General features: G+C 38.5%; 1 protein-coding gene across 1 annotated transcript in view; it reads left to right on the top strand.

Annotated features, from left to right (window-relative positions):
• LOC121326499 (transforming growth factor beta receptor type 3-like) overlaps positions 1 to 26,691 on the top strand; it is a 72,372-nt gene that overhangs the window by 26,360 nt on the left and 19,321 nt on the right. Inside the window, exons 4-7 of the mRNA XM_041269800.1 lie at positions 14,084 to 14,221; positions 21,082 to 21,265; positions 22,962 to 23,130; positions 24,385 to 24,532. Of these exons, the coding sequence (XP_041125734.1) occupies positions 14,084 to 14,221; positions 21,082 to 21,265; positions 22,962 to 23,130; positions 24,385 to 24,532 (639 nt within the window). The remainder of the gene's footprint in view (positions 1 to 14,083; positions 14,222 to 21,081; positions 21,266 to 22,961; positions 23,131 to 24,384; positions 24,533 to 26,691) is intronic.

Genomic DNA, 26,691 nt, shown 5'->3' with positions numbered 1-26,691 from the left:
ATTAAAGGGACGTTCTGGAAATACTGTCTTATTTTTATGTATAGCCCCCATTATCTTTAAGTATTGCTCATCTTTGTTAGACAGCTTTTTGGGTCTTCCAGTCCTGGGTTTGTCAATTACAGATGATGTTTCTCTGTACCCTTGAAAATCGAGTGATGAGAGCTATTTCACTCAATGTTTTTTCTTCTTTATTTATGCAAGTCAAGGTTGTTATAATAGTAGAAAACACTAGCGGAGGCTTTGAGTAAATTACTGATGCTCATAATGCATCCGAGTAGAAAAATGCAACATGTTTAAGACTTTTGCACAGCAGTGTATATTCTTTGAGATTACAATTATAGCATAACACATTGATTGACATCTGCTGCAGTCTACCGGTTAAATGTGACTACTTTTTTTCCCCAAGAACTGTACTATGAACTGTGGAGGATGATGTTGATGAAAAGAAACACACATACACATTAGCTATCAGTCTATTTCCATCGCTCTGAACAGTTGACAGGGTGTTAAAACCCAGTCTCTCTGGTGCGTGATCATTAGTCTTGGTGTTAGAGTTAAGCATCTCGGTCTTCATTAACACTCCTGCTAACGATGATGTGATGAAGCCCACTGTGCCTAGAGGACAGCTCAGAAAGGCTGGACATTCAGTAGTGGGAGGTGGCCGGTTGTATCATGGTAAGTTGAAATGAATGCTGCGTCTTTGGGGAGGTGGTGCAGTTTTCTAATTCCCTAATTCCCCGGCTTTCGGCTCAGGTCACATGTCAGTGAGTTAGGTGGTGCAGCCCCCAGTAGCTTTTCATCCATATCACAAAATCACTCTCTAATGTCTTACATCTGTCAGGCTGTCTTGTTTAGGTCAGGACAGAGTTGCACATTGTCTGACTGTAGCCAGAGACAGTGCTTCTCACCTTGAGCACCGATTTCACCAGTAAAGGAAGAAGAAACTGAATCACGTTGTTTTCAAACATTTTAACTGCTATATATACAACAGTTGCTTGCACCCCTGAGAAGCCACAAGGTCCCACTTTGTGTGAGGTCCAGCAAGGGGGAGAAGTAAACTGAGAGATATCAAGGTTAGAGCTTTGAAAACATCAGCATGCTCAGCCTGTTAAATTGGCAAAACAGTAGAGGATGTTTGTGGACATTACCAAGCTTAGGAAGCAGTTATCCTGTAAACATTCACTGCAACAAGATGTAAGCAATGGTGTTTAACCTGGCAACTTTAATTGGAATCTATGAGGCTGCAGCAACCCCCCCCCCTCCCTTTCTAAACCTTAACTGTATTTCAGCTGTTCTCACAAATATATGATAGTGTGAAATAGATACAGTATTGCATACACACTATCTACCGTAAGGCAGAGGCAGGTGCAGTGGGTCTGTTCTACAGCACATGGACTGAAGTTGACTTTGGCTTTCACAAAACATTAAGTTGTAACATTATTATTATTATTATTATTATTATATTATTATTATTATTATTATTATTTTAGATAAATAGGGACACAATCAGTGTGTTTTTTGAAAAACCGCATCCCTTGAGAAAAATCCCAAGTGTCTCCCATCTAAAGCTCTTTCTGTGTACAGTGCGGGCTATGTGTAGGTTTTCTGCCCCAGTACATTATTTCCACCTGCAGACTGCTTGCATCAGCCAAGCTATGAGCCTTATTTGTGAAGTTCAGATTGTTTGAAGAAAACCTTTGCTTCTAGACAGTGAGCTTGTTTTCTGTCTGCAGTGGGTACCTGGTGGTTTTGTTTTATTAATGTATTTATACAGTTTTTTTTTTTATTAAAGGGTAAGTTCTGTAGGCACACTTAAAAAAAAAAGTAACTTAGTTTAAAAGAAAGAGCTTTCCCTTTAAAGAGGCTTCTCTCTTATTGATCCTGCTATGTTTAATGTGGCTTCTCCTCTGTTTGTTTTGGACAGAAATCTTACAGCGCTTGTTTTCCGAGTCAACGAAGAAGTTGCTGGTCAGTGACTTTGGTTTTTCAAATTGTACCCAGCAGGTCCTTAGAGGAAATAGTGTGTCGGCAAGAAAAGTCTTCTTGTTGCATTCATGTTTAGAGTGTGGCCTTGAGCACAAACTTGGGGTCTGTGGTCAAAATGACATGCAGTTAAATGGTCTCCGGTGACCTGAAAAGAGAGAGTTTATGTGGAACGATTCATTTTCTGTCTCGCATGTTGCTGTGGAATTCAGGATTACAAAACTCTTTCTTTTAATAACTGTGGTTTCAGTAGAGCATTCTAATAATGCTACAGTAGTAATGATTTAGTTACCTCATAACAGCCTTTTTCTTGCAGGAGACTTAATTGACTTGAATTAGACTTCTCTCTACATGTATGCGTTCTCAAAGGGGTACATTGTTAGTCAAGCTTTAGTAATTGTATTGGCAAACATGTAAAATGTTGAACAGTCGCAGATGTGATCAATTTATTCATGGTGTTTATCTTATGAAAAGATGTTCTTTAAAGCACTGATTCACATAATACTCATGAGTCTCATGTATTCCCCCTAAAAAAAAAAAAAAAACAATTTCATTTCCTGTGGACACAAGGAAGTGCTTCTATGAAACAAGGCAGGAAGGAAAATGGAAAGCCTTCTGTGATATGAATGAGCTTGAAAGTTTTTTACGAGAAAGGTTTAGGGAGGGGAAAACAGTAAAAGCCTGGCAACATACACAGTTTATGTGTCAATTATAAAAAAGGGGGGGGGGGGGGGGGGGGGGGGGGGGGGGGGTAACGGGGGGACATGTTTGCACTTTAATACAGCCAGTAAATGCTCTCAAGCAGCTATTTGGCCTTCCCTTTACCCTGACCCAGTCACTCAATATCAGATTCCTTATTTATAACTGCTACATTATGGGCATTTCTTTCGCCTTGGAATGTAGTTGTATGTACACTACCCTGCCAATTTATTAGCAAGGCATCTGTGGCTGTATGTTCAAGGGATTGATGCTGTCATGCTGGACTTGGCTGCTTGTTTGTTGTTTTGATGTCCATGGCGATCGCTTCTAGGGTGAGCCCAAAGCATAAGGTGACGTGCATCCTGCCTCATTAACATCCTCTTCTGGCAACAGTTGTGCTTGGTAGATGCTGTTTTCTGCACGGCCATCTGGGGGTGGGCGGGGGCTTTGACCCTGCTTTTGCACAGAACTACAGGCTTTCCCTGACAGCTGTGTGGTTGTGGTCACTATGGCTCTGGACTCAGAACAATGGAAGACTCAGATGGCTTTTCTCTATTGATATCTACACGGCAACATTGTGTACAAAGTAAATGCATGGGAAATTGTTTCTACATTGTTACCAGAGCCTGTACTTGACTGGATTAATATTAATACTTATTACAATGTTTCAAAACCAACACGTAAATAGAGTAAACTCTGGTATTCAGAACTTTTAACATAAATTAAACATCTTGTACTTGTTCTTGTTTTACATACTGTATCAGGGAACTAAATGCTTTGACCTGCTCAGAGATTATCTATGAAAACACTGTTCCTCTAAACACTTCAGCTGTATCAGAGGAGTGCAGACAGCTTATTGTAATATATGATATGATATTTAGGGAAAGACATGTCTAAAACTGTTATTAAAAGAGAGCTTACCGGTACTCTTTAACTGTTTTTGCAAATCGAGTGTATGTTGAGTAAGTGCATTGGACAGTAATGAGTAACTGATGTTCTCCAGAACATTGGACTACACAGTCTGCCTTTAATAGTCTTTTACTTTTTTGATGCATGGCACACACTCTCACACACACACACACACACACACACACACACACACACACACACACACACACACACACACACACACACTACGATCCTCCAGCATTGCCTTACGAGAAGTTGGCTAACCTTCTCTCTGGGCAGTTTTGGCGCAGAGGTAAAGGAAATGACATCATTAATTAGATGTAAAATTGTTTCATTCACTCTGGGCTTGAAAAATGCTGTTTCAGCTCAGATAGTGGACTTTACAATTCCTGAGGGCCTAATCAGCCCATTAACTGTATCTGTGCAGCCTCCCGGGTAGAGAAGTTACGTGTATGTAGCAGCTGTGGCCTTCAGTGTTTTTCTTTAGGCCTAAATGTATTTGTAATAAGTTAACGTCATAGTTTGAAGCGTTAAATAAATATTTATTCTTCGTCACATTTCCTAAAAAATGAAATGGAGCTTTTTTTTGACCAGGAACAGTTGGGTCAACAGTATTTTTTATTTTTTTATTTATTTATTTTAATGTTCAGCAAGCTAACTAAAACTCTGTGTTTAAAAATTGAACAGCTGACATCAATAACACCCAGGGGCTCCAAAATGAGGACTGCATTAAAGAATGACTTGAGACTAGTAACAGATTAGATCTTTATTTATTAATAAATAGCTAATGGGAGTGCCAGTGCCTAACTGCTAAATATTTTAAATGGATCCAGATCAAAAGATGCGGCTCTTTTTAAAGTCTGCTTTTATTGTAGTAAGAAAGTACTCACAAGACACTCCCTTGAGAAATAAAAGCAGGTTGTGTATAACTTTGCGAACTGCATAACTGCAAAGCTGGTCAGAACCTGGCTTTGTGGGGTTCTTCATAAAGCCGTCAGAAGTCACAACTCTGATTTTCTGTTTGTTGTCAAAAGCTGTCATTTTGGTTGCTACCAAGGGAGTTCTGAAGACTTCAGTAAGAAAATTAAAAATGAATATGGTTCCACACTCCTGTTTGTAAAGCAATGCACTACAGGGCCAATAACTTCTGATTAAAGTTTACTTAATGTAGAGTCTCACTGTATTGTGCGGTATTTCATAAAAAGTTAAAAACGATATTATAGACTTGAAGATATGATTCAAATCCAGCTACTGTATGAGTTATGGCTGTGAAATGTAATTTTCTTTGAGTTCATAGTTTGAAGCACGCAATTTAACAAAACCAATTAACTGCTTTAACATAAACTAGAGCAACGGGGTACAAGAAATTTATTTTTGAACTTGGGATTCTTCTGAGTAGTTATGGCCCCGGGCTGAAATGCAAATGTAACTCTCTTTGCTTAGGAAAGCAAAGCAGTTATTACAAGCTGGCTCTTATCGGATAAGCACCAGAAGAAGTTATATGGAGCATTGTTATTTTATTTTACACTTACAGAAGATTAGCTTGTTGCCTTGCCGTTTGAGTAGGTACCCAGCTGGTAGAGAATATAAACAACTAGTTGAACTCTTTCATTACCTGTAAACTACACAGCTCAACACCGCAGACCGACTAAACGCTCCCAGTCTGTCCCCCTATAGAATCGCTGCAGGTATAAGTTCAATATACAATGCCATGTATTAGGTTATTGAAGGGGTGTTGTTTTTGCAGATCTACTTTGTGCTGAAAGACTTAAGGGTCAAAACAACCTAGTACTCCCACTGACTGCGATCATTTGTGGAGCAGCAGGCTGGATAGCACTTAAGGTATTGTGTACCATATTGCCTAACCTAATGAATCATCTCTAAGCCATTCGGCAGCTTTTTCAAGAAACAACATGTTTTTGTTTGATCTTCAGCATACGTTTCTATCGCAGCAGGTATTTCTCAATCTTCAGAACAAAGAATTTCTACCAAAGAACATTTCAAATTACCTAAATAGCGCACTGCTTACAAATTTATTTTTATATATAAAATCTATATATATATTCTAATATATATATATATAATATATATAGGTAATATATATATATATATATATATACTATAATCACTTTGTCCAAGGGCTTGCTTTGGAAAAAAACATAATTCTGGTGTAACAGTGTGCAGTCTCCCAAAGGATAGGATCTTTAAATGGAATTCAGTATGCCCCTATAAGAATGGTTTGTTCTACAGTGGTCTTTTTTTGTTCTTGTTGTATCAGTTAAAAATCCATCTTACCAGACAAACAGAATGAGCAATGGAAGATAACCTTCTTTTTTTATCAGTTTGATATAAAAGATAACTTTTAGGACAAGAACGAGCAGTTTTATAAGCACAAAACAACACAATCAAACCCGACAATGAGGTTTTATCTCTAATTCAACACAAAAGAGACATTGGCAAAGTTGATTTAGAAATGTATTTTTATTTTTTACACTCTGTATGTATATATAAAATTGAATCACAAGCATATCATTAATTAAAGTCATTCTTGCTACATGCATAAACATCATTAAGTACTTGTAGTTAATATTATTGCCATTTACATTTTGTGTATTGCATATCTAGCATGAAATGATGGATTGTTTTTACAAGGACCAGCTAATTGATCAGAAGCAGTGATTGCCTGGATTTTACTGAAGCAGGAAAACAGAACAGGGGCTAACAGACCATCAGATCATGCTGCATAACGTACCACAGAGAATGTCAAAATGACGGGGCACAGCCAGCACCGCTACCCTGAAAATCAGCACTGCGGTACAAGCTCTTTCCAGCTCCTTTATCTTCGAGAGAAAAAAAAGCTTTATCTCCAAGCTCTTTTATGTTGTTCCGACACTGACTGGAGACAGACTGATTGCCATCGGACTGCAGCAAAGAGGCACCAGGTATTAAAGGAAAATCACTCATGATCAGCAGCTGGAGAGGATAAACTTTTATTCTGTTTTTGTTTTCGCCAACACTAACTCTGTTCTTTTACTTCTTGCGGTGACCCGTGCAGGACTAAGTGCACGCGTACATACACAGACACACATACACACACAGACCCCCCCCCCCCCCCCACCACACACACACACACACACCCACACCCACACCCACCCACCCCATGTTCAGTAAAAATACAAGTATATAATAGTTATATTAGGCATGTTCTACCTTATTCAATGTGTAATCTAAACTGAGTTACCTATATTTGCTGGCCAGGCTAAATTGGGGTTTTAAATATGCTAATGAATACTAGTGCACTGTACTGAAGTGCTGCATCCATCCTTCACAGTCCCCATGTGCGCACATACTGTAAAACCAAAAGCTATCAGAGTTTGAATAGCTTGTTCTGTAACACTTTTGAACTATCACTGTCATCACAGCTATCCAATAACTTCAGAGTTAGTTATTGAAAAGTTGCACTCTGACCACTGATCCTTTTCCTGTAGGGATACTGGCCCATCCTAATAGCCCTGTTCAGGAGGAGGGGCTGTAGAGGGTTGTGTCTGGGCATGTATAAGCATATTATAACCTCTAGAGGTAAAGTAGGGGGCTCTAATATGTATAATCCTCTCCTTGACCATTGCCATGGTTCTATTAAATCTCTTATATCCACCCGCTGAACATTAAAGAAACGAACATCTTCTAAAATAACATACATAAAAATATACAAAAAAAATAATTATAAAGGAGTGCTACAATAAAATGAAGTGTACCTGTTTATACAATAGTAACTGTGAAGGGAGGAGGACATTTTAATTTGCCTTCAAGAGCCTTGACAGTTACAACAGTTAACCATTGCGTGGCAATGTGTGCTATGCGAAAAACATAACCTGCAATTGAAGTGAAGGTAAATATAGTGCAGAGTAATATTCTAGCACTTTAGGCAGTAGTATATGATATATGATCTCCTTTAAAGCAACATGGTAGTGTGGTAAGAAACGTTTATACAAACGATATGCCTGCTTGTTACCAAGTCAAAAAGTAGCAGCTATGTATGCATTGATTCATATATTGTGACACTTCATTTTCTGCATGGGTGAGAGTGCTCCATTAAAGCCGTGCCAAAAAAAAAGATGACTCTTTTCTAAGATTAGTATTCCATTTGAATAATGAATTGCCTCAGCAGTTTTTACGTTGAGTTTTCAATGACTCAGACATTAAATACATTGATCAGTCCTGTCAGCAGAGGAAACTCCCTTTTCCTCCAGTGAAAGCTAGCTTGCTGTGTCAAGTTAGAAGCTAGAGGCAGTGCCTGGTAGCCAGAAATCTAAAGGCAGCACTTCTCCAGGTTTGACTTTTATTTCTATGCAAACGTTTGTAAGGTTTGGCAAGAGTTGGCTTTGCGGTAAACAGAACCGTCAACGGCCATCTTTCCCTTTTTAAAGCTGTGTTTTGAATTTATTCATGTTTTTAACAACTGAATATTAAAGTCTATATTCCCTTTAATAAAATAATGTGGTATACTATAGTGAAGGCATAGTAAATCGTAGACCAGCATAGGCAAGGATGTTAAAACACGAAAATGTATGCTAAAGGCAAAGTATAGTAAGACACATTTTCAAAATGTGATATAGTATGAGCATGGATAAAGCATAGTAATGAGAAAAAAATTCTCAAGTATTTCGCTTTAATTATGCACACCTTGACTACCTGCTGTCATTCAGGGCTATCAATGCATATAGAGATGCATATAGATATGCGTCACCTACGTTCCAGTAAGCCACTTGGTTCAGGGTTACTTTTTTTTAATGGAAACTTAATACACATAAAAAGATTAGATTCTGCACATCCAGATACCTTGTGTTCAGTTTCAAGGCTTGCTGATTACACTTGCATTGAAATGAATAAGCCACCTCCTCCTCACTGCTGAAAGGTTAGGGTCAGCCTGTACACTTTCCCAAGAATGTTGTCTCTGGCCACCTTTCTCCAAGGCAGCGCCCAACAGCTGTCCTTCTGTAGACAGCTTTTGTTACAGAGTAACTTTATATGACCTAGTAAGTTTCTGTCTTTGGTCTATTAACTGAAATTTGCAATGGTTGTTTTGGATAATACAGCAGGAGTTATTTTTTTTTAAGTTATTATTATCTTTAAACCATGCTAAAACAGTTAATTCGTCCATTGGTAGCTTTTGATCTTTTCCCCCTGTATTCCAAAGATTTCAATCTGTGTGAATTACAACCTTGAAGTCAACAAAACAAAATATGATTTCAATGGTTCTGTGGTACTTTGATCGTTTTTCAACATTCAGGCCCTGGCCCTGTGACATGGTCTAAATCACATTACCACGAATCCCAGGGCCCAAGTCTCTGGGCTGTTTTTGTAGTCTGGTTGCTGTGGCGATCCTCAGCCTTCCATGTAGACATCATCTCCAGGGAGAAGTCTGCAGCTGTCAGTGGACTGTTGGCATTCAGCTTGCCATATGGGGGGAGGGGGGTGGGGGTGGATACCCTAGTTACATGCACATCTCAGACACAGTTTTCAGGACAGAGATGGAATAAACTAGAAACTTGAATGCCTCTGTTTAGGTGTGCTAGGATGACCTTTTCTTTTTGGAATTATTTTTCTGCTAGTTAGGCAATGCAAATTCCACATCTTTTAATACCAGTCTCTTTTTTTTCCACACTGAAAATATTGGTGTTAGTTATTTTGGATTGCTAAAGAGGTTATGAAGCCAAGCAAACATTAACAGGTACAATTCAATGAATGCTGTTTTATGCTCTGAGGGTGTACATGCTTTGCTCCACATAGCAATGACTGAAGAGTTGGTGAGGCGAGTGAATTCTATTCTTTTTACGCACACACAAACAAAACAAAACAAAACAAAACAAAACAAAACAAAAAAACACACACACAGCGCCTTTCCCATTCACTCTTGTTAAGCCAGTGCCAAAACCCACCAAAGATAAGCATTCTGTAATTTCTTCCATTCTTCTCCCTTGTGGGGTATTTATTCTTTATTGTTTTATGGCCTACACTTCTTCAAGCTGTTCTTTTTACTCCTCTACTTTGATCTTTTGTAAGAGTTAGATTATAGCTTGAAACGACCACTTCTTTGTGACTAATCTTTCTGATATAAATTGTCTTAACATTTTGACCATGGAAACAAACTATCTCTTACCGTGCCGTTTTTATGCAGCGAAAGCAAAATGCTATTTAATGGACAATAAAAGTGGTTGCGTGAGGAGGTGAAGGCAGTCTGGATGAATGGAGACTTGTGAGATGGCCCAGTGGGACATCCATTAAAAGAGAGGCCCTGAATGCGAGACAGGCAGGGAAAATGCAGTAGCTTTGCTAGCTTGCAGTGTTCTGATATTCAAGCCATCACGGTAGCAGCTTAAAGACAATGCTGCACTTTGTTTTATTTTGTGTTGGATTTTGATGGTAACGACTGGCATGTCTTGACTGGCATGTCTTGGGACTGGTCCTGTCTGTTCACAGCACAAGCAGTGGCAATTGAAGCTTCAATGCCACGTGCCTCAAGCATGTTCGGAGTAGCTCAGTCACCGAGCTGTCCAATCCCTGGCTTCTGTTTTTGAGACAGCTTCCAAAATGTACCCAGTGCCAATCGTGCTGAAGGTGGTTTTGTGATAATGATACTAAGGATGTTCTAAATTGACAGTTTTGTTATCAATGTTAGACTTTGATCTATTATACGCTCTGTGGATTAATCGCTTCTCTTTCCTTTTTGAAAATCATTATGAAATGTTGCACTTGATCTGATTTTGCAGCTACTTGCCTTTATTGTATTTTGGGACAAAGTGATAGTGTACTATTAGTAGTAGTAGTTGTTATAGTAGTAGTTGTAGTAGCAGTAGTAGTATTGACCCTAACCCTGTCCACTGAGATAGATCATTTCAAAAGGTGCCTTCATAAGTTTATCATGGCTGTTATTACAGCACATCTGAATGAGATTCACTGAATGATCTTGGGTTAGCCTTTCTGGTACCACAGTCCAAACTAGCTACATTATATGCTGTACTGCATCACATTTAGACGAACCCTTTAAAAAGCTGTCAATAAATGCTTTATGCTGCAATTGAAACAAGGCATTTCTCAAACAGTTAACGGCCTAATCTAATTAGCCCTGGGATTGCTAGGGTTAAAATCAGGAGAGTAAGAGAAGGGGGAGTTAGTAGTTAAAGCATTCCGATTTGTTTTCCTCTTCAATCAAGTATATAAATCTTGACTTTGCCACTGAAGACATCCATTAGAGTGGGCTGTTTTTTTTTTCAGTACAGAGAAAAGGACATGTGAATATAATCCATGGTACTTAAAAAAACAAGAATTGTCAATAACAGTCTTCATCAGCCTGATGACGAAACACAAACATTTAGCATATGGTGTTGACTTTTAATAATTAGGTAGGAGTTTACATCGCTGGCAGTAGATTTGGTCTCTTTCAGCTGCTGAGCAGCAAAGTGTCACGAAGGCTGCGTGCAAACGCAAAAGTGCTCCACGTAGGAGTGTGCCTGCCTGTCATTAACAGTAGAAGCAAATCAAGCTGAATGGTTGTGTCCATGCTAGAAGGCTCCAAACCATTCATTGTGTGGGATTGATTACAGTAACTCCCTTTCTTATTAATAACAAGGCCCAGTCTGTGCTAAAAGTTTAAATACCATAGACGCCGCATAGTTCTCCAATGCCTTCAGAGGATAGTAATGCTTGGTGACAATGTGATTGTTACTATTGCCATTCTTATGTATGAGCTCCATTGTGGAAAGTGAGCGTCAAGCTGACGGGATGCCAGGACTAGCTAACCAGTCCGCTGTTCCCTCTGAAAAGCACAGATTCTCTGACCTCATGTAGAATGTACTGGGGTGTTCCACATTGGTGCAAGCATAGAAAACTGCAGAAAAGGATACTTAAAGCATTGTGTAATGCAGAGGGAGACATTGTAAATCACAGAGAAGTGTGGTACTGGATAGTAAAAACGTGAGGTGAAGCACGGCAAGTGAAAAGCACTGCATAAGCATTTGAGGTAGCGGTGCGTTACTGACCAGGACATTGACCTGCAACCTGATATGGCTGCCATATTGAAGTCGTGAGAGTTTTGAAGTTTTAGCTGTGTAGAGGCGGTTCACTTTGAGTTATTCTGTTCATGTGTGGTGCACAGTGTAAACTCGCTTTTGTGTTCCTAGTTTGCCTTTTTAGAGCAAGCAGTTTTAGTTTAGGGTATTTACTTGAGATTCTCCAGTATACTCAACGTAATTCATCCATCATTTTTTTTTTTTTGTATTAATGAGATTAATGATTTTCGTACAGTACTCTCATCAGCAATGGGAAAACATGTTTGTACTGATAAATTATGAAATGGCTACACCTCGTATTTAATGATGCTCTCTGTATTTTCTTTATTTTCTCTGTTTAAGTGCAGTACTCCCAGCACATCTATACTTACTGATTATAAAAAACATGCTATTGCTACTTATTAATACATTAATGATGCTCATGGTTTTTTTTATTTTTTTGGTTAGGTAATTGTTGCTGCACAAGTGTTTCAGTATTGTGGCTAATGTTCTAGGTCCATATCTGACGAGGACCATCATTTTACTAACCAAACGTTACAAGCTCCTTCATTTAAAAAAAAAAAAAAAAAAAAAATATATATATATATATATATATATATATATATATATATATACACACACTATGTGTGTGTGTATATGTATGTATGTATGTGTGTGTGTGTGTGTGTGTGTGTATATATATATATATATATATATATATATATATATATATATATATATATATATATATATATATATACACACATACACACAGTGCCGTGAAAAAGTATTTGCCCCCTGTCTGATTTTCTGCATTTTTCACATTGAATTTGGTCAGATCTTTTTGTGGGTTATAGTTGTATATAGAGGGTGTCTGAGAGAAAAAATGACACCAAAGTTTGGTGCTTCTTTCATTTGTTTGGTGTGCAAGGTAATCAAACATGCAGTCTTCAGGTATGAAAAAGTTATTGGCCCCCCTAGTTAACTCAACCTAATTAAAGGGATAATTAGGGTCAGCTGTTTGACTTATTTGGTTAACAATCAGGCCTGATTTGGGCCAGCCCTGCCCAATATAAATCTGACTAACTTTGGCCCTTACCATCAGAGTGAAGTTGTCAGCACACAGGTTCTAGGGGCACATCATGCCACGATCAAAAGAAATTCCTGAAGACCTCTGGAAAAAAGTTGGTGACGCCTACCAGTCTGGAAAGAGTTACAAAGCCATTTCTAAGGCTCTGGGGCTCCACCAAACCACAGTCAGAGCCATACTGTCCAAATAGAGAAAGTTTGGGACAGTAGTGAGTCTTCCCAGGAGTGGCCGTCCTGCCAAGATCTTTCCAAGAGCAGGGCATAAAGTTGTCCAGGAAGTCACAAAGAACCCTAGAACAACATCGAGGGATCTGTAGGCCTCTCTCGCCTTGGCTAAGGTCAGTGTTCATGACTCCACCATCAGAAAGACACTGGGCAAAAATGGAATTCATGGCATAGTAGCAAGGTGGAAACCACTGCTCAGAAGAGAAGAAGAAGAAGAACATGAATGCTCATCTCAAGTTTGCCAAAAAGGACCTGGGTGATCCTCAAGAGTTCTGGAACAATGTTCTATGGACATATGAGTCGAAAGTGGGACTTTTTGGCCAACATGGGCTCCGTTATGTCTGGCAAAAGCCAAATACTGCATTCCACAGTAAGAACCTCATACCAACGGTCAAGCATGGTGGTGGTAGTGTCATGATTTGGGGATGCTATGCTGCTTCAGGACCTTGATGACTTGCCATCATTGAAGGAACCATGAATTCTGCTCTGTATCAGAGAATTCTACAGGAGAATGTCAGGCCATCCGCCCGTAAGTTGAAGCTGAAGCGCAGCTGGGTCATGCAGCAAGACAATGACCCGAAATACACAAGCAAGTCTACATCAGAATGGTTGAAGAACAAGAAATTGAAAGTTTTGGAATGGCCTAGTCAAAGTCCAGACCTAAAACCCATTGTGATGTTGTGGCAAGACCTGAAACGAGCAGTTTATGCTTGAAAACCCACAAATGTCACTGAGTTGAAGCAGTTCTGCATGAAGGAGTGGGACAGAATTCCTCTATGGCACTGAGAGACTGATCATTAACTACACAAAGCGTTTGCAGTTATTGCTGCTAAAGGTGGCGTAACCTGTTATTGAGTCTAAGGGGCGATTTACTTTTTCACACGGGGGCATTAGGTGTTGCATAACTTTCTTTTAATAAATAAATGAAATAAGTATCAAAATTTTGTGTTATTTGTTCACTAGGGTCTCTTTTAAATAAATATATTTAATTGACACCCCTGCCACTAGTTGAATAGTCAGCTATCGGCCAATAGAAGATGCAATGCTGCTCTTCAACGATGATTTGGGTAGTAGTAATGGCTTTCACTGATTTTTCATTCTGATAACACTCTTGCATTTACTCTCCAAAGGTGACTCTGCATGTGAAGCCTATCAGCTCCCTCCTGACCCATCACAAGGCTCTGGTGTTCGTGCTCAATTCACCTCAGCCCATGGAATGGAAGCTGAAAGCAGAGAAGCTGTTGCCAGCAGTCCAGAGAACCTTCTATGTGAGTAAAGAACCATCCTATTGCTAAAGGCTTGCATTGCTTTCATATGCAAACTTATTTGGTACAGTTTCTAAGTGTTAACTCAGTACTGATCATCGAAAGGTATCTAAAAACTGTAAGATGGTCCCGTGTTTGAAGTGGTAATTGTGATCATATTGTCATTTTTCAGCATTGCAAGAACTGTGAACAAGCTACAGGGTCCCTCTGTGGTTTATACTGTAGACTTGTTGCAGTTGGAAGTGAGGCACGCTGTTAATATTTGTGTGTAAAGTATTGTTTTGGTAACAAGCTTATTTCATCTCATAGATACAGCAGGTCTTTGTATGATGTTCTGTGGTAGCCATGGATACATTAGAACAGTTACATGGCTCACTGAGTTCAACATGCTGTTTACAGAAAATAAAAAGTAAAAAAAAGCTTTCAAATATTAGCAAGCTATGCCTCCCTGAATTTGTATTGTAAAATGAATGCAGTTTTTCAGTCAGATTTATAACATGTATGCAATTTTGTAGGTGAAGTAGTCCTTTAAAGGAGTTCTAACCAAAGTTTTAAAATGTCCTGTTCCTTTGTTTATCACTGCCCCCCACCCTTTACTTCTGTTGAAGATCACTAGTTCTTTTCTTGCATTTTATACTTCAGTTTCCATACTTCAGTATTTCCAACATAAAGCTATAGATGAAAAGTATCTTCTGCTTCCTGGTACTTAAACACATCATGTATTTTAATTCAAACTCACTTCACTGGTCCTGCTGCAATCAGACGAGTCAGTGAGTCGATATTCAAGTGAGCAATGTCTCCTGACAGTCAGGGAGTAAACAGTGAAAGGCTGACTTGGTCATTGTTTCTTCAGGTCAAAAAACTATGACAAATGTACTACTTAAATAATAATGAGTAAAGCTGAGTAAACACAAAGCCACTTTTAAGAATAGAGGCTTGAACCCTTCTTCTAGAAAACCCCAGGTCTCCCCTGCAGTGCTATGCAGTGGCCTGAAACCTAGTCTCCTGAAACCAAGTTCTAGTGGCTTTGTGTTCCCTCAGATTAAGAATGGCTGCTTAAACTGTTTTCTAACTTTGTTTATTCATTCATGTGGTATTAATAGTAGTAATTAAAAAACAGTTGTTCCAGTTGTGTAAATTGAATGTGTACTTTGTGTATTGTGTTTTTATTATTTTTGTTTTTTAAAACCTGTAACTGGCTGCTGGTCTTCCTGGGGCGCCTTTGTAAATGAGCTACCTGAAGCTCATATTACTCAATCGGCAATATTATCTATTTACCAGTGCTCTTCAGGTGCTTTTCTCTCAGTAGAAGCGTGCCTAGTGTTTGTTCCATCACTGTGCTTGTCTGTACCGCACAGCAGAGACAGGATGTGTGAGGCTTAAATAACCCCCAGCTCTTTATCCTTTCCACATGAAGCCAAAGTATTTGTTGGCCAGGCTTGTTGCGAGTTAATGTGAAAAGCATGTGGGTATTTGTTTTCACAGGTACTTTAACCAAAAATAAACATCTGTTCATGCAAAAACAATGCTTGAATATCCTTGCCCAGATTTTTTTGTATGGTTCCTGTATTAGGCTTAATAATGTGTTTGGATATATCATTTTTCGCTTTACAATAGCTAAGCTTAACTTATAAAGCACAGCGTTTACTTTTTTTTCTTTTTTTAATACTCTGATCATGTACCACTAAACCACAAGAAGTTTGATAGCTCAGCCTTAACTTTTAGACAGCCAATGAAAGTCACTGAAACAAGTGTTATTTGTTTTGGTCGGAGTAGTATTTATCAGGAAATCAGAAAGCTACATTGGCAATAATAAGTTAAAAAGGTCCAGATGTGAAGTGAAGCAGCTAAATAGAGGCGAGCTCCATGCGGGTCCAGGGGCTGTGTTAATGACACAGACACACTCCACGCTCCAGTTCAGTGCAGAGCCCAGTATAGCTTCCAGCTGGGCCTCAGGCACATAATATATTCAGTGCAGTCAGTGTTTTGTTCAAGGGATTCAGTTTCAGACACCCAAGTGATTATGTAAATCACCCACATAAGTAAATGTCTGCATATTTAATGTGCACAGGGAGTTTTTTTTATTTTTTTTATTAACCAAACTGTAACTTACATTTGACATGTATCGACTAAGCCATTCCTTGCTGAAATCTCAAGTTTGTATAATGAACCTCTGCTTTGCTAAAGCTTTTTTTTTTTTTTTTTTTTTTTTTAACTGATTTTTAAGTTAATTGTTAATTGGCTTTCATGTGTTTACTTCAGGGTTATTTTTTTGTATCATGAATTCATTTTATTTTAACAGAAAAACAGACACTAAAATAGTTGTATGTTGGTAATGACTCTGCTGGGGAAACATGTGTTGCTTTTGATATCCCGATTCCTACAGTGAGTTCATTGTACAGTAATTCAGTAATTCCTTGTAAAGAGCCATTAAAAAGCAGTTTGTTATCAATGAAAAAGAGTTAACGCAATTGAATATGTACTACAATATGAACACAATAAAAATAAAAAATAAAAACACCTAATCTGTATTACAGGACTGAAGGCAGCCGAGTTCCAAGCTGTTACAATGGGCAAGAAGCTATAGTTGAATGTATAACACATGTGCATGATGTGTCTCAAAGGAAATGTCTCTAACAAGTCACTGTGGGCCCTATAGATACAATGAGCGATTCAAGATGGTATATTAGGACATCTTTAAAAATCTGCTGCGTATCGTGGATAGTGGCATGCATGCCATTGAGATGTAAGTGCGTCATCCATCTTGTGCAATAGAAGTGGGTGCAACTGCTGCCTAGCTGTAAGTACAGCTGATTATGAAAAAGGGAGGGCAATTTGTAGGTGTTGTACACAGTGAAACTGAAAAACACAACAAGAATACCTATATGAGAAAAATATGTCTGATGTCATGTATAGAATTTCTGGGGAGTTTATTGAGCTTTGATAAAATGTGTAATTTGTTAATAGCACCCCCTTGTTTAAACCGGCCAGTTTATATTGTCTCAGTTTAGTTTATTTGTTTTTAGTTGATTCTCAATATAAGGCATATTTCCTTCAGAAAAATCTGTATCGAAACAGTCCTGCCAATGCTTATTTCCTTCTGCTCCCCATCAATGTGATCTAGCTCCAGATAGGCAGACAGTATACGTTGAGATCAAATAATCAATACAGCATTGTCCTTTGGTATGGCTGGCTTTGTGCTCACTTTCTGAATTCGGATTCTGACAAACTGTTGTGAAAGGGATAATAAGACTGTTCGATACAAAGCAGCAAGCTTTGCGCTTGAATGTTTATTTATCTTAAGGTTCTTTATTATTATTGTTATTGTTATTGTTATTGTTATTGTTATTATTATTATTATTATTATTAGTAGTAGTAGTTATCTATTGCAAAATGGAAACATACAGTATAAGATCCAAATTAAATATAATAACCCTAGTGGATCTCCAGATGACCAGATAGGGAATACTTTACCCCTTTCAAGCACCAATGCCCATCACAGCCATCATTACCTGCTAAACCAAAAATGAGGTCAGTTATCTGCAGGTAATGGTCACTGCATTGAATTCTATTATAAACCCAGCAAATGGATTTGTCTGTTTGGACATGTTTTGAAAGCATTTTAAGATTATAGTTTGGACTGGATTGCACAGGCCACTCACTCAAGATTCGAAAGACCCTGTTAGATTTTTTTGAGACCACTGACCAATGAGATAAAGGATTGCTGTACTGGGAACTTGATTTTGTCTTCTCAGAACCATGACTAATAGATATGCAGGACAACACCCTATGAACCTGGATTTAATTATTTTAATGCAGACAAAATATGTTACGTTACAAAAACTTTTAAGATAGATATTTGACTTCTGCCAAGCTATTAATGAAGTCCCCTGCCTTTGACAAATTTAACTGACTTTTTTTTTAATGCATGTTGATTTGTTAGATTAAACTCTTGCTTAGTTAGCAGCTGAAGGTAACACAAGCTTGATAATTGATATGAAACATTTGGCACTTTATTTCCTGCATTGTGCACATGTGGCATTAATATGTGAATGTTGACAGGTAGAAACACCAGGAAACCGCATTAAATTGTGCTTTTAACGACCCATGTGCTGGGGAGAAAAGCTGGCAGCAGGCAGCTGTTGTTTTCGAAAAAGTAATAAAGAGCCACAGCATGGTTGAGTTGAACCTTTTAAGGCTTGCCTCACAGGCACTGCTCTTATTTCTAATTGGTTTAGGGCAAATCTTGTGAAACTTTTAGTGTGTGCATTTAGTGTACACGTTTACAGTTAGCTCGTATTTAGGAGGATATGACATCAGTTGCTGCTGACTCTGAACCTGTAGAAGTTGTTCTGGAGTCAGAGCCAGTGTTTTCTCCTCTGGTGGAGACTACCTGTTCTACAGAGTATGGTAAACAATGCTGTTCACAGACAGTCTAGTACATTAAAAAAAAAAAAAAAAAAATGGAGTATTTTAACTAAAGATTATGCTGCACTGCAGTAAAACTTCTCGTTTTGTTATCTTTTTATTACCATCGTACAGGGAGCCAAAAATTATTGACAAGACCATTCAAAGGTTGAGCAGGTATTTGACACAACAATGTTGCAGTGTACTGGGAGAGAATGTCAAGCTTTCAGTTTCAGTAACTTACAGTAAGGCTAGGTGAAGTGTATTCAAAGCCTGTACCATTTTACCATCTCCTTAATATCACACTGAGCTCAAAGCAGCGTATTTTGAGCAGCAGGTAAGTTGACATGAGTCTGTTAACACAGTTGACCAGTTGGAATGTATATGCATTTACACATGTGTGAGGAAGATTGCAACACAACATCCCAGGCTGTCAATTGACTGTTTATGGTATCAAACTGTACCTCAAGAATAATAGTTAAAAAAAAAAATGAACCAGACTGTCTAGACCAGCTGCAGAGGCACCACAGAGCAGATTGTTGCACACATGTGAATGTTTATTTCACTGAAATGAAGCATATGGGGCTAGCTCCATTAAAGCCAAAGGGGTGGTCTTTCACATTTTTACAGCGATTTTAACTGGGGCCATGGTGCCAAAATCAAAATCAGCACTTCATTGCACTTTTACACACGTCTTAAGCCCCCCCTTTTAAATTTGGTTTCTAACGTCTGTTTAGTTTTCACTGAATTTCATGTTCTCTCTGATTTTTTTTTTTTTTTTTTTTTTTTAGTCAAAACTAATCAGATTTTTATTTTTTTTGAATTCTGAAATAAAATGGTAATAAAAATAAATAAGATTCCCACTCACAGTTAAACTCCTGTACAATTCAGTAGCTGTTTTTCAATCCAGTTCTGCTCAGATTGACTCTGTTTACCGTAGTAGCAGCTGGCGCACTGCAGGCTAACGATATACACAGAGACAAAGTATAGTTCTGGAATGGCTGTTCTGGAGTGCATGTGCAAGTCCACTGGGATGCAATGATCTCAATGTTGCAGACTGGGAATGTTTTTATCATTTAAACCAGATGGATACCATGGGGACTGTCGGTGTACTGTCTGTGCTTTTTGCCCAGTTGTGATACCCATTTTGAAAGCTGTCATAGTATTTATAGCAAAGGACAATATTCGTATTGTATAAACACTGGAAACTCAATGCTGAATAAACATACCATGCATGAAAGAATGAGTACAGGTTTCAAGAGATCTATAAAAACAGGACAATGGCATATTTTGGAAAATGTTTTTTTATTTTTTGTCAGAGACCTGATGTTATATTATTATAGAGTGCAATGCTAACATTCCTTTCCTGACTAAACATCTCCCTCAGAATGCTGAGAATAATCACACTCATTTATATTTCATGCAAATCTGCAGTGCTCTATAATTGAATTGCAGTGTTTCATCCTTGAAAAAGGAAAGTGTCTCCTTAGCTTTACTGTATGTTTACTGAAAGCCACTTTAGAATGAGCCTATGAGCTGTCTGGGTAATTGGAAAATTGTGTGCTGGTGCTTTCCCTTTATATGACTGTGCAACATAGTCTACAATGATGCATTTTCTAGTGTGTCAGGTTCTTTGGATTTATTCCAGTTTATAATGTAAATACAAGTCGAGTAAACCACCTTCCCCGTTGTTACAATGCTGGAAACCAAACAAACTTCTTGTATTGAGGTTGGATTCACACGCAGCAGGCATACAGGACTGAAGATAACTTTCAAATCCATAGAGGAAACCATCTGTAACATACACTGTACAAATGTGTGCATTGAAAGTAACAATGTAAATGATATATTTGTCCAGTGTGTTTTAAACATTTAATTTAAATTTATTTACAAAATATTAGCCCAGAGTTTCATTGTTTTGATATATGTACAGTAATAAACAGGGGAAGTTCAGTCCAGTCAAGTATTTATAAAGTACCCTCGAGAGATTTAAATACACCATCTAAAAAAAAAAACTATAAAGCTTTTCAGTATATGTTTATACCATATACACTACTGTCGGTTCCTGGGGAAGGGTATAACAAGAAGCACGGTAATAAATGTGCCTGAAATGATTTTGTGTCAGAATGGATGGGAGGCTGTAACAAGAACTGGAGCTTTGACAGGAACGTGTCTGGAGTATTGTGGTAGAAATGAAACCCCAGAAACCTTCTCCTATGTGGCATCCCAGATCTGTTCATACACCAAGTAGCTCGGTCAACTTTCTCATAGCTACAGGCTACAGGGACTCTCACCCATAATTGGAGGGTGTATTGAACTATTTGATTAATGTCCATTTCCAGCTGTTGCTCTGCCCTCAGCCAGCAGCAGTGACTGGGAGAAGGGTGATTTAAGGTGTCAGTGACAGTTGGAGTGCTCAAGCTGAGGTTAACGTCTGGTTCTTTCCTTCCCCGCAGGTGTCTGAAGATTCCATGGTCCATTTCGAGTCTGCAAACTTCTCTGCGTCGACAGAGCAGCACCAGGAAAAGCTCCCTCAAGGCAACAAACATCTTCTAGTCTGGGCTCAGAAGAAATACGGAGCGGTGACCTCATTCACAGAGGTCAAAGCCGCTCGGAACATCTACATCAAAGTAGGAGAGGGTAGGTAAAACAGGGGCTGCAGTAACAGAGTGTTAACCCATGGCAACGTGCAACACAAGCGAGCTTCTTACCACTTTGCTTTAGACCTGGTCTCATCTCATCGAGAGGGGGTCAGAACCCACTGCTCGTTTCACTAGCTTAAATCAACCCTTTCCCTGACCCCCATAGCTTTCGGCACTGCCAGCTGGCAATCTACAGTATGACTTGAGACAACCCAAGAGGGAGTAGTGGGGGGTTCTAAAGTCACTTGACCAAATCATGGATATGCCATTAAGAAATAGACACCTAGAGCAATGAAACTTGGCTTTGGTGTTTTGTTGCAGCCTGTGACTTTGTGACTGTGACATATCGCTATAATGAGCCGGTTGTTTATTTGGAGTGTGAGTAAGAATGAAAACAGCTTTTATTTCTGATTTTTACAAGCCATAATAAGTTAGCAGCTGTGGTAATATTTACAGGATAGAGAGCTTAGTAAAGCCTAGCCTCATGGCTTTTTCATTTTATGAAAATTCATTATAAAAGGTTAATATTTTACCACTACAATGATGGCTTAATTAACACAAAGCAAGAATGGCACTTTAAAATATATGGGTCATATAACATTATTGCATATATTTAAAACTGTATTATACTTCCAGCACGCTACTGCATCACAAATAGAGCCCAGAGTGAACATTTTCTTCTAGGTTTGAACTCGCTGTAGTAAATTATTAGAACACCCCACTCACTTCTTCTTTTTGAGGCGATGTAAACTAAACCTGTTTTTTTTCCAGTGAGTTCAGATTGAATGCAGGTGTTTAATAATTAGGTTCACATGTGCCTGGACAGAAGTGGCACTATAAATACATCTTTTAGTCTGACCGTTCAGAAAGTGAATGAACTTTCGAAGAGTCACAGGACTGATTAGGGGGGGGGGGGGGGGGGGAGTGGGGGGGGGGGGGGGGGTTATGGAGTACCTATTTAATTCATAAGTATCGATATATCTGTAAATTCATAGCTATAATAGACATGTTGGCAATACAGTATGTCACACATATGCCATTTGGCTTGATGGCTTACAAATCCATCATTGTGCTGTCAGGCCTTTATGTAATGTGTCTTGAAGTTATAGATGGTTTATTATTTAATACTGTTTTTTTATGATAAAAATAAAATATCCAATAAAAATATCTAAACAATCTTCTGAACATGACAGAGATATTATCTCTGTCAAAATATACTGTTCCTTGCCTTTGCATCAGGATTTTCCGTGTGTCAGTTTTTTTCAAAAACATGGTACAAAAGGAGAGCTCCAATAAAGAGGATGTGTACCCTCTATCAGGCTCCTCAGAACTACAAAGCGTACAGGAAGAGATAACACAGAGGAGTGGTGTGTCGCTTCATAACATAGAGGCTATTAAAGAGACTTATCAGACAGGTCTCTGCTACAACTTCAAATGAAACAAAAAAATACAAACAATGATACACATTAACTCCCAATCCTCTTAATCATGAACTAATCACAGAGGTGCAGACATGGAAACACACGAATGGAAATTGAAGTTTTACACACAAGCCCTAAAAACATATTCCTGTCTTTAGCTGGAACACCTCATTTAATGACCTGTATACTGATTGCAGTGCAGTTAAAATATTCCCAGAGCAGCGTTTGGCAAATTTGCTTTTGTATTCATGCCTCTATTGTGTTCTCTTTCAGACCCAGTTTTTCCTGTCAACTGCACCATTGAGAAGAACTTCCTGTCTCTGAATTACCTGGCTGAGTATCTACAGCCGAAGCCTGCCCAGGGCTGTCTGCTGTCCAGCCTAGGAGAGCAGAAAGAGGTCCACATCATTGAGCTGCAAGCTCCAAACTCCAACCCCTACAGGTACGGTGCAGCAGTCTGTCTGTCTGTTTGCAATGGGAACCGAGTGTGTCTTTTCACAGCTTACACTGCTGGTTTACAGAACACTGTAGAAAAGTTATGAGTCACAAAATGATTTATCAATGGATATTAAATGTTTTCTGTATTCTCTATGTAAGATATTTACTGCAGTTTGGTGTAAATATTTAACTGATGTTTCCTAAAATACCCTTTCCTTATCCACTTGTAGAAGCCAGCTAATATTAATCTATTTTTCTATTTCCTTTCTCAAACAATTGTGAATTCCCTGATGTTCAGCGTTTCTTATAATTTATTTTAAAACCGAAAGAAACCTACACCCCAGCAGGATTCATTGTTTAAAACACGCAATGCAATACAGTACAAGTTCAGCTTCTAGAACTCCTGTTATGGACTGCTTAACAAAACTCTTTGTTGGAAGCAATCAGTGCAAATACATGTAATCTTGAGTCATAACTTAAATGGTATTCTTCAACGGAAGTTTCATGTTTCAAGGTATCAACAGAGTTTTTGCAGTAACAGTTTTAATATTACATTTGTTATGCTGTACTGTTCACAAATATTACCACCTTGCTAAATTTGAAAAAAAGAAACCGCCTACGTTACAGAACTAGAAAAAACAAGTAAGGTGTATGTAGGAGATCTTGCTGTAAACTAACCTCCCGCATTATTGATTTAAAGCATATGACCGTCAACATTTTGTTAGCTTTTTATATTTAAAAAAAAAACAACCTGTGGTTAAATTATTTTGTAATAGTTCTTCTTTCAGCTGTTGGTGTAAAAGTCATAAATTATCAAGTACCAATTTCAGAATGTAACTCCTGTGCTGGCGTGGGTGCCTGTTTCATGCAGAATGCTTTGTATTCAGAGAAAGATTACAAATTTGAAGCTTGATACCAATCTTTTGTTTCTGATATAGTGAGTTTTAGAATCTTGTAAAGGCATTATATTACTGAAATATATCCTGAAACCACTGGCACAGGAAGAACGCAGCAACAATGTTATGCACAATCAAGTGTGTGCGTGCATGCGTGCATGCGTGTGCGTGTGCGTGCGTGTGTGTGTGTGTAGTAGTAGTAGTAACCAGTCTGTTATGCACATGTCTTGTTGTCTGGGACACTGTCCAGATTTTTAATCAATTGGCCAGACATTGGAGACATGATAATATGGAAGAAGTTTGATAAATGTATGATTCCTGGCATTTAGAGTTTTACTATGTGTCCTTTCTCTCCAAAACAGTGCTTTCCAGGTGGATATAATTGTTGACATCAGACCTCTCAAGCCAGACAGCACACTTTACAGAGACCTGGTGCTAATCCTGAAGTGTGAAAAGTCGGTCAATTGGGTAATCAGGGCCCATGGCGTAACTGGAAAGCTGGACGTGCTGGTACGTACTCAGCCTGCACTCTGGATGACTTCTCAGGGCTGACAGTTCATTTATGTTGCTAACAAATAGACACTTATTAGGGTTATACACTTTGTACTGGAGGGACTGAGAGTCGGATCCCCTACACTGTATTTCTGACCTGTGAAATACGCTGTGTTAGACCAGTCAGACAATTAATGTGTCACTTTTCTGACGTGAATAATGCCTTGTTTCGCCTGCACTGAGGAAGTAGGTTCAGGATAAAACCTGACAGATTATTTCTCTTGTACGTCTGGCCTTGCTAGTCTGCCATCCATCAAAACACGAATTATGTGAATTGCTGGCAGTGGGCACAGTTTCTAGTATTTCAGTGTTGTGCTAGCAAGCTTTGCAATCTTAATGACTTTTTAATAAAAAATAAATGTACCCTTTTTCACTTTTCCAACTGTTTCATGAATGTAAAACCTTATTTAATCCCTAAAATGTACACAGTATTTGTGAATGGTCCAAGGATTCGCCTGTGTGGGGATATTAGCTCTCTAAAGATTGTAGATACTTCCAGAGAGGCTCGAACCTCCTTTACTTACTAGATTTGGAAAGTGAACTCTCTCTAGAGAGTTGTCCCGGGGCGCAAAGATAAAAGCGGCTCCTTTTTCTAAATAGAAAAGAAACAAGATCTTCGGCAAATGGTCAGAATCGGGCAAGTTACTGAGTGAAATGAAAAACAGTTTCCAAAACCGAAAACTACTTCTTACATGCTTGATACAATCCTTTAAATGTCAAACAAGTTATATCTCACCCATGATCTACCCATGTAGATTTTCCAAGAGGTTTATCTCAAACAGTTTTCCACCCTTCGTACAGTATAAGCAGTGAAAAGTATCACTAATATCAGAAATATTTGTATAAATAACCGTAGTTATAAGTACGTTGAAATTCCTGCTGAGCCTCAAAGCACAAACAACATGTTTAAATAAAGCATCCTCCTTCAAGCAGGGGAGGAATTTATTAAAACCAAAAGCTCCAAGTATTGTTTCAGGTTTAACAAAGTCAAATAGAAAAGACGTTTTAATTTTTTCAACGTCTTCATTAGTATAAGCTGCTCTTTGCGAGTGCGCGTGTTTCTCCCTGTGGGAAGATGCCGTTACTGCTTCTGTTGTGAGAAGCGGCCGGGGCAAGTGCCAGCCATGACAGTGCACTGCTCTGAGTGTGTTTGTTCAGCTGCCCTGCCGTGGTGTTAAATCAATGATGTCAACGGCACTGGAAAAGGGAAAGCGAAGAAACCCGGATTCACTTTGTAAACCAAGCCAGCGTCAACTACCGTTCGATTGGAAACACATTGAAGAAACCTGATGTTTTATAGACCTTGCTGGAAACTGGAAGGCTATTATAGTTAGTGAAAAATATCACAAATACGAGAATTGAGGATATTGGCCCATCACACTTGGAGAACACTTAGAACACAGTCAGGAAATTGAAAGGTTCTTGCAGGTTAACCAAAGCTTTACTTTAAGACTTGTACATTAAACTCTTACAGTAGTTGGATGAGAGAGAGAGAGAGAGAGAGAGAGAGAGAGAGAGAGAGAGAGAGAGAGAGAGAGAGAGATTTAAACATTCCAAATAAAATCCATTAAAATTCAATAAAGGTAAAACACAACAAAAATTAAGATTCCTACGGCCAGAATAAAAGGATCATTAAAAAAAATCAATAAAAAACAGTGTTTTCTTTCTGTTAAAAACAGATTAAATCCAAAATTAATAAAAACAGTTAAACAAAACAAAAAATAAATAAAATTAGAACAAAAACTGGATCTCCCACTCCTCACTCGCATCACACAAGGCGTCTCCCACACACCACCTCTCCTGGAAGTCCTCCAGGTTATTTAGTTTAAAAAATTCAAAATCAACTCTTATCTGGCTGACCACCAACACCCTGAACTGCAGCACGTCATCAGTCAGCCCGGTCCCAGAGATCCTGTTTGGGCTCCTCATTGTTTCTATCCATAGTAAAATCAATAGTGCAGTTAAAATCCTCCCACTACCACCATATCATCATTATCAACACTTTAAAAATTAAAATACTTTCCCTCCCCTTATTTGGTACATAAATATTAATAAAAACAAATACAGTGCCACCCAACCTTGCTCTCACTTTTAATAACCTCCCCTTTTCAATCTCT

The sequence above is a fragment of the Polyodon spathula genome, chromosome 14 (genome assembly GCF_017654505.1).
Source record: "Polyodon spathula isolate WHYD16114869_AA chromosome 14, ASM1765450v1, whole genome shotgun sequence".
Taxonomy (NCBI): domain Eukaryota; kingdom Metazoa; phylum Chordata; class Actinopteri; order Acipenseriformes; family Polyodontidae; genus Polyodon; species Polyodon spathula.
The sequence above is the reverse complement of the archived record's forward strand: the minus strand, read 5'-3'. Positions and strand labels throughout refer to the sequence as shown.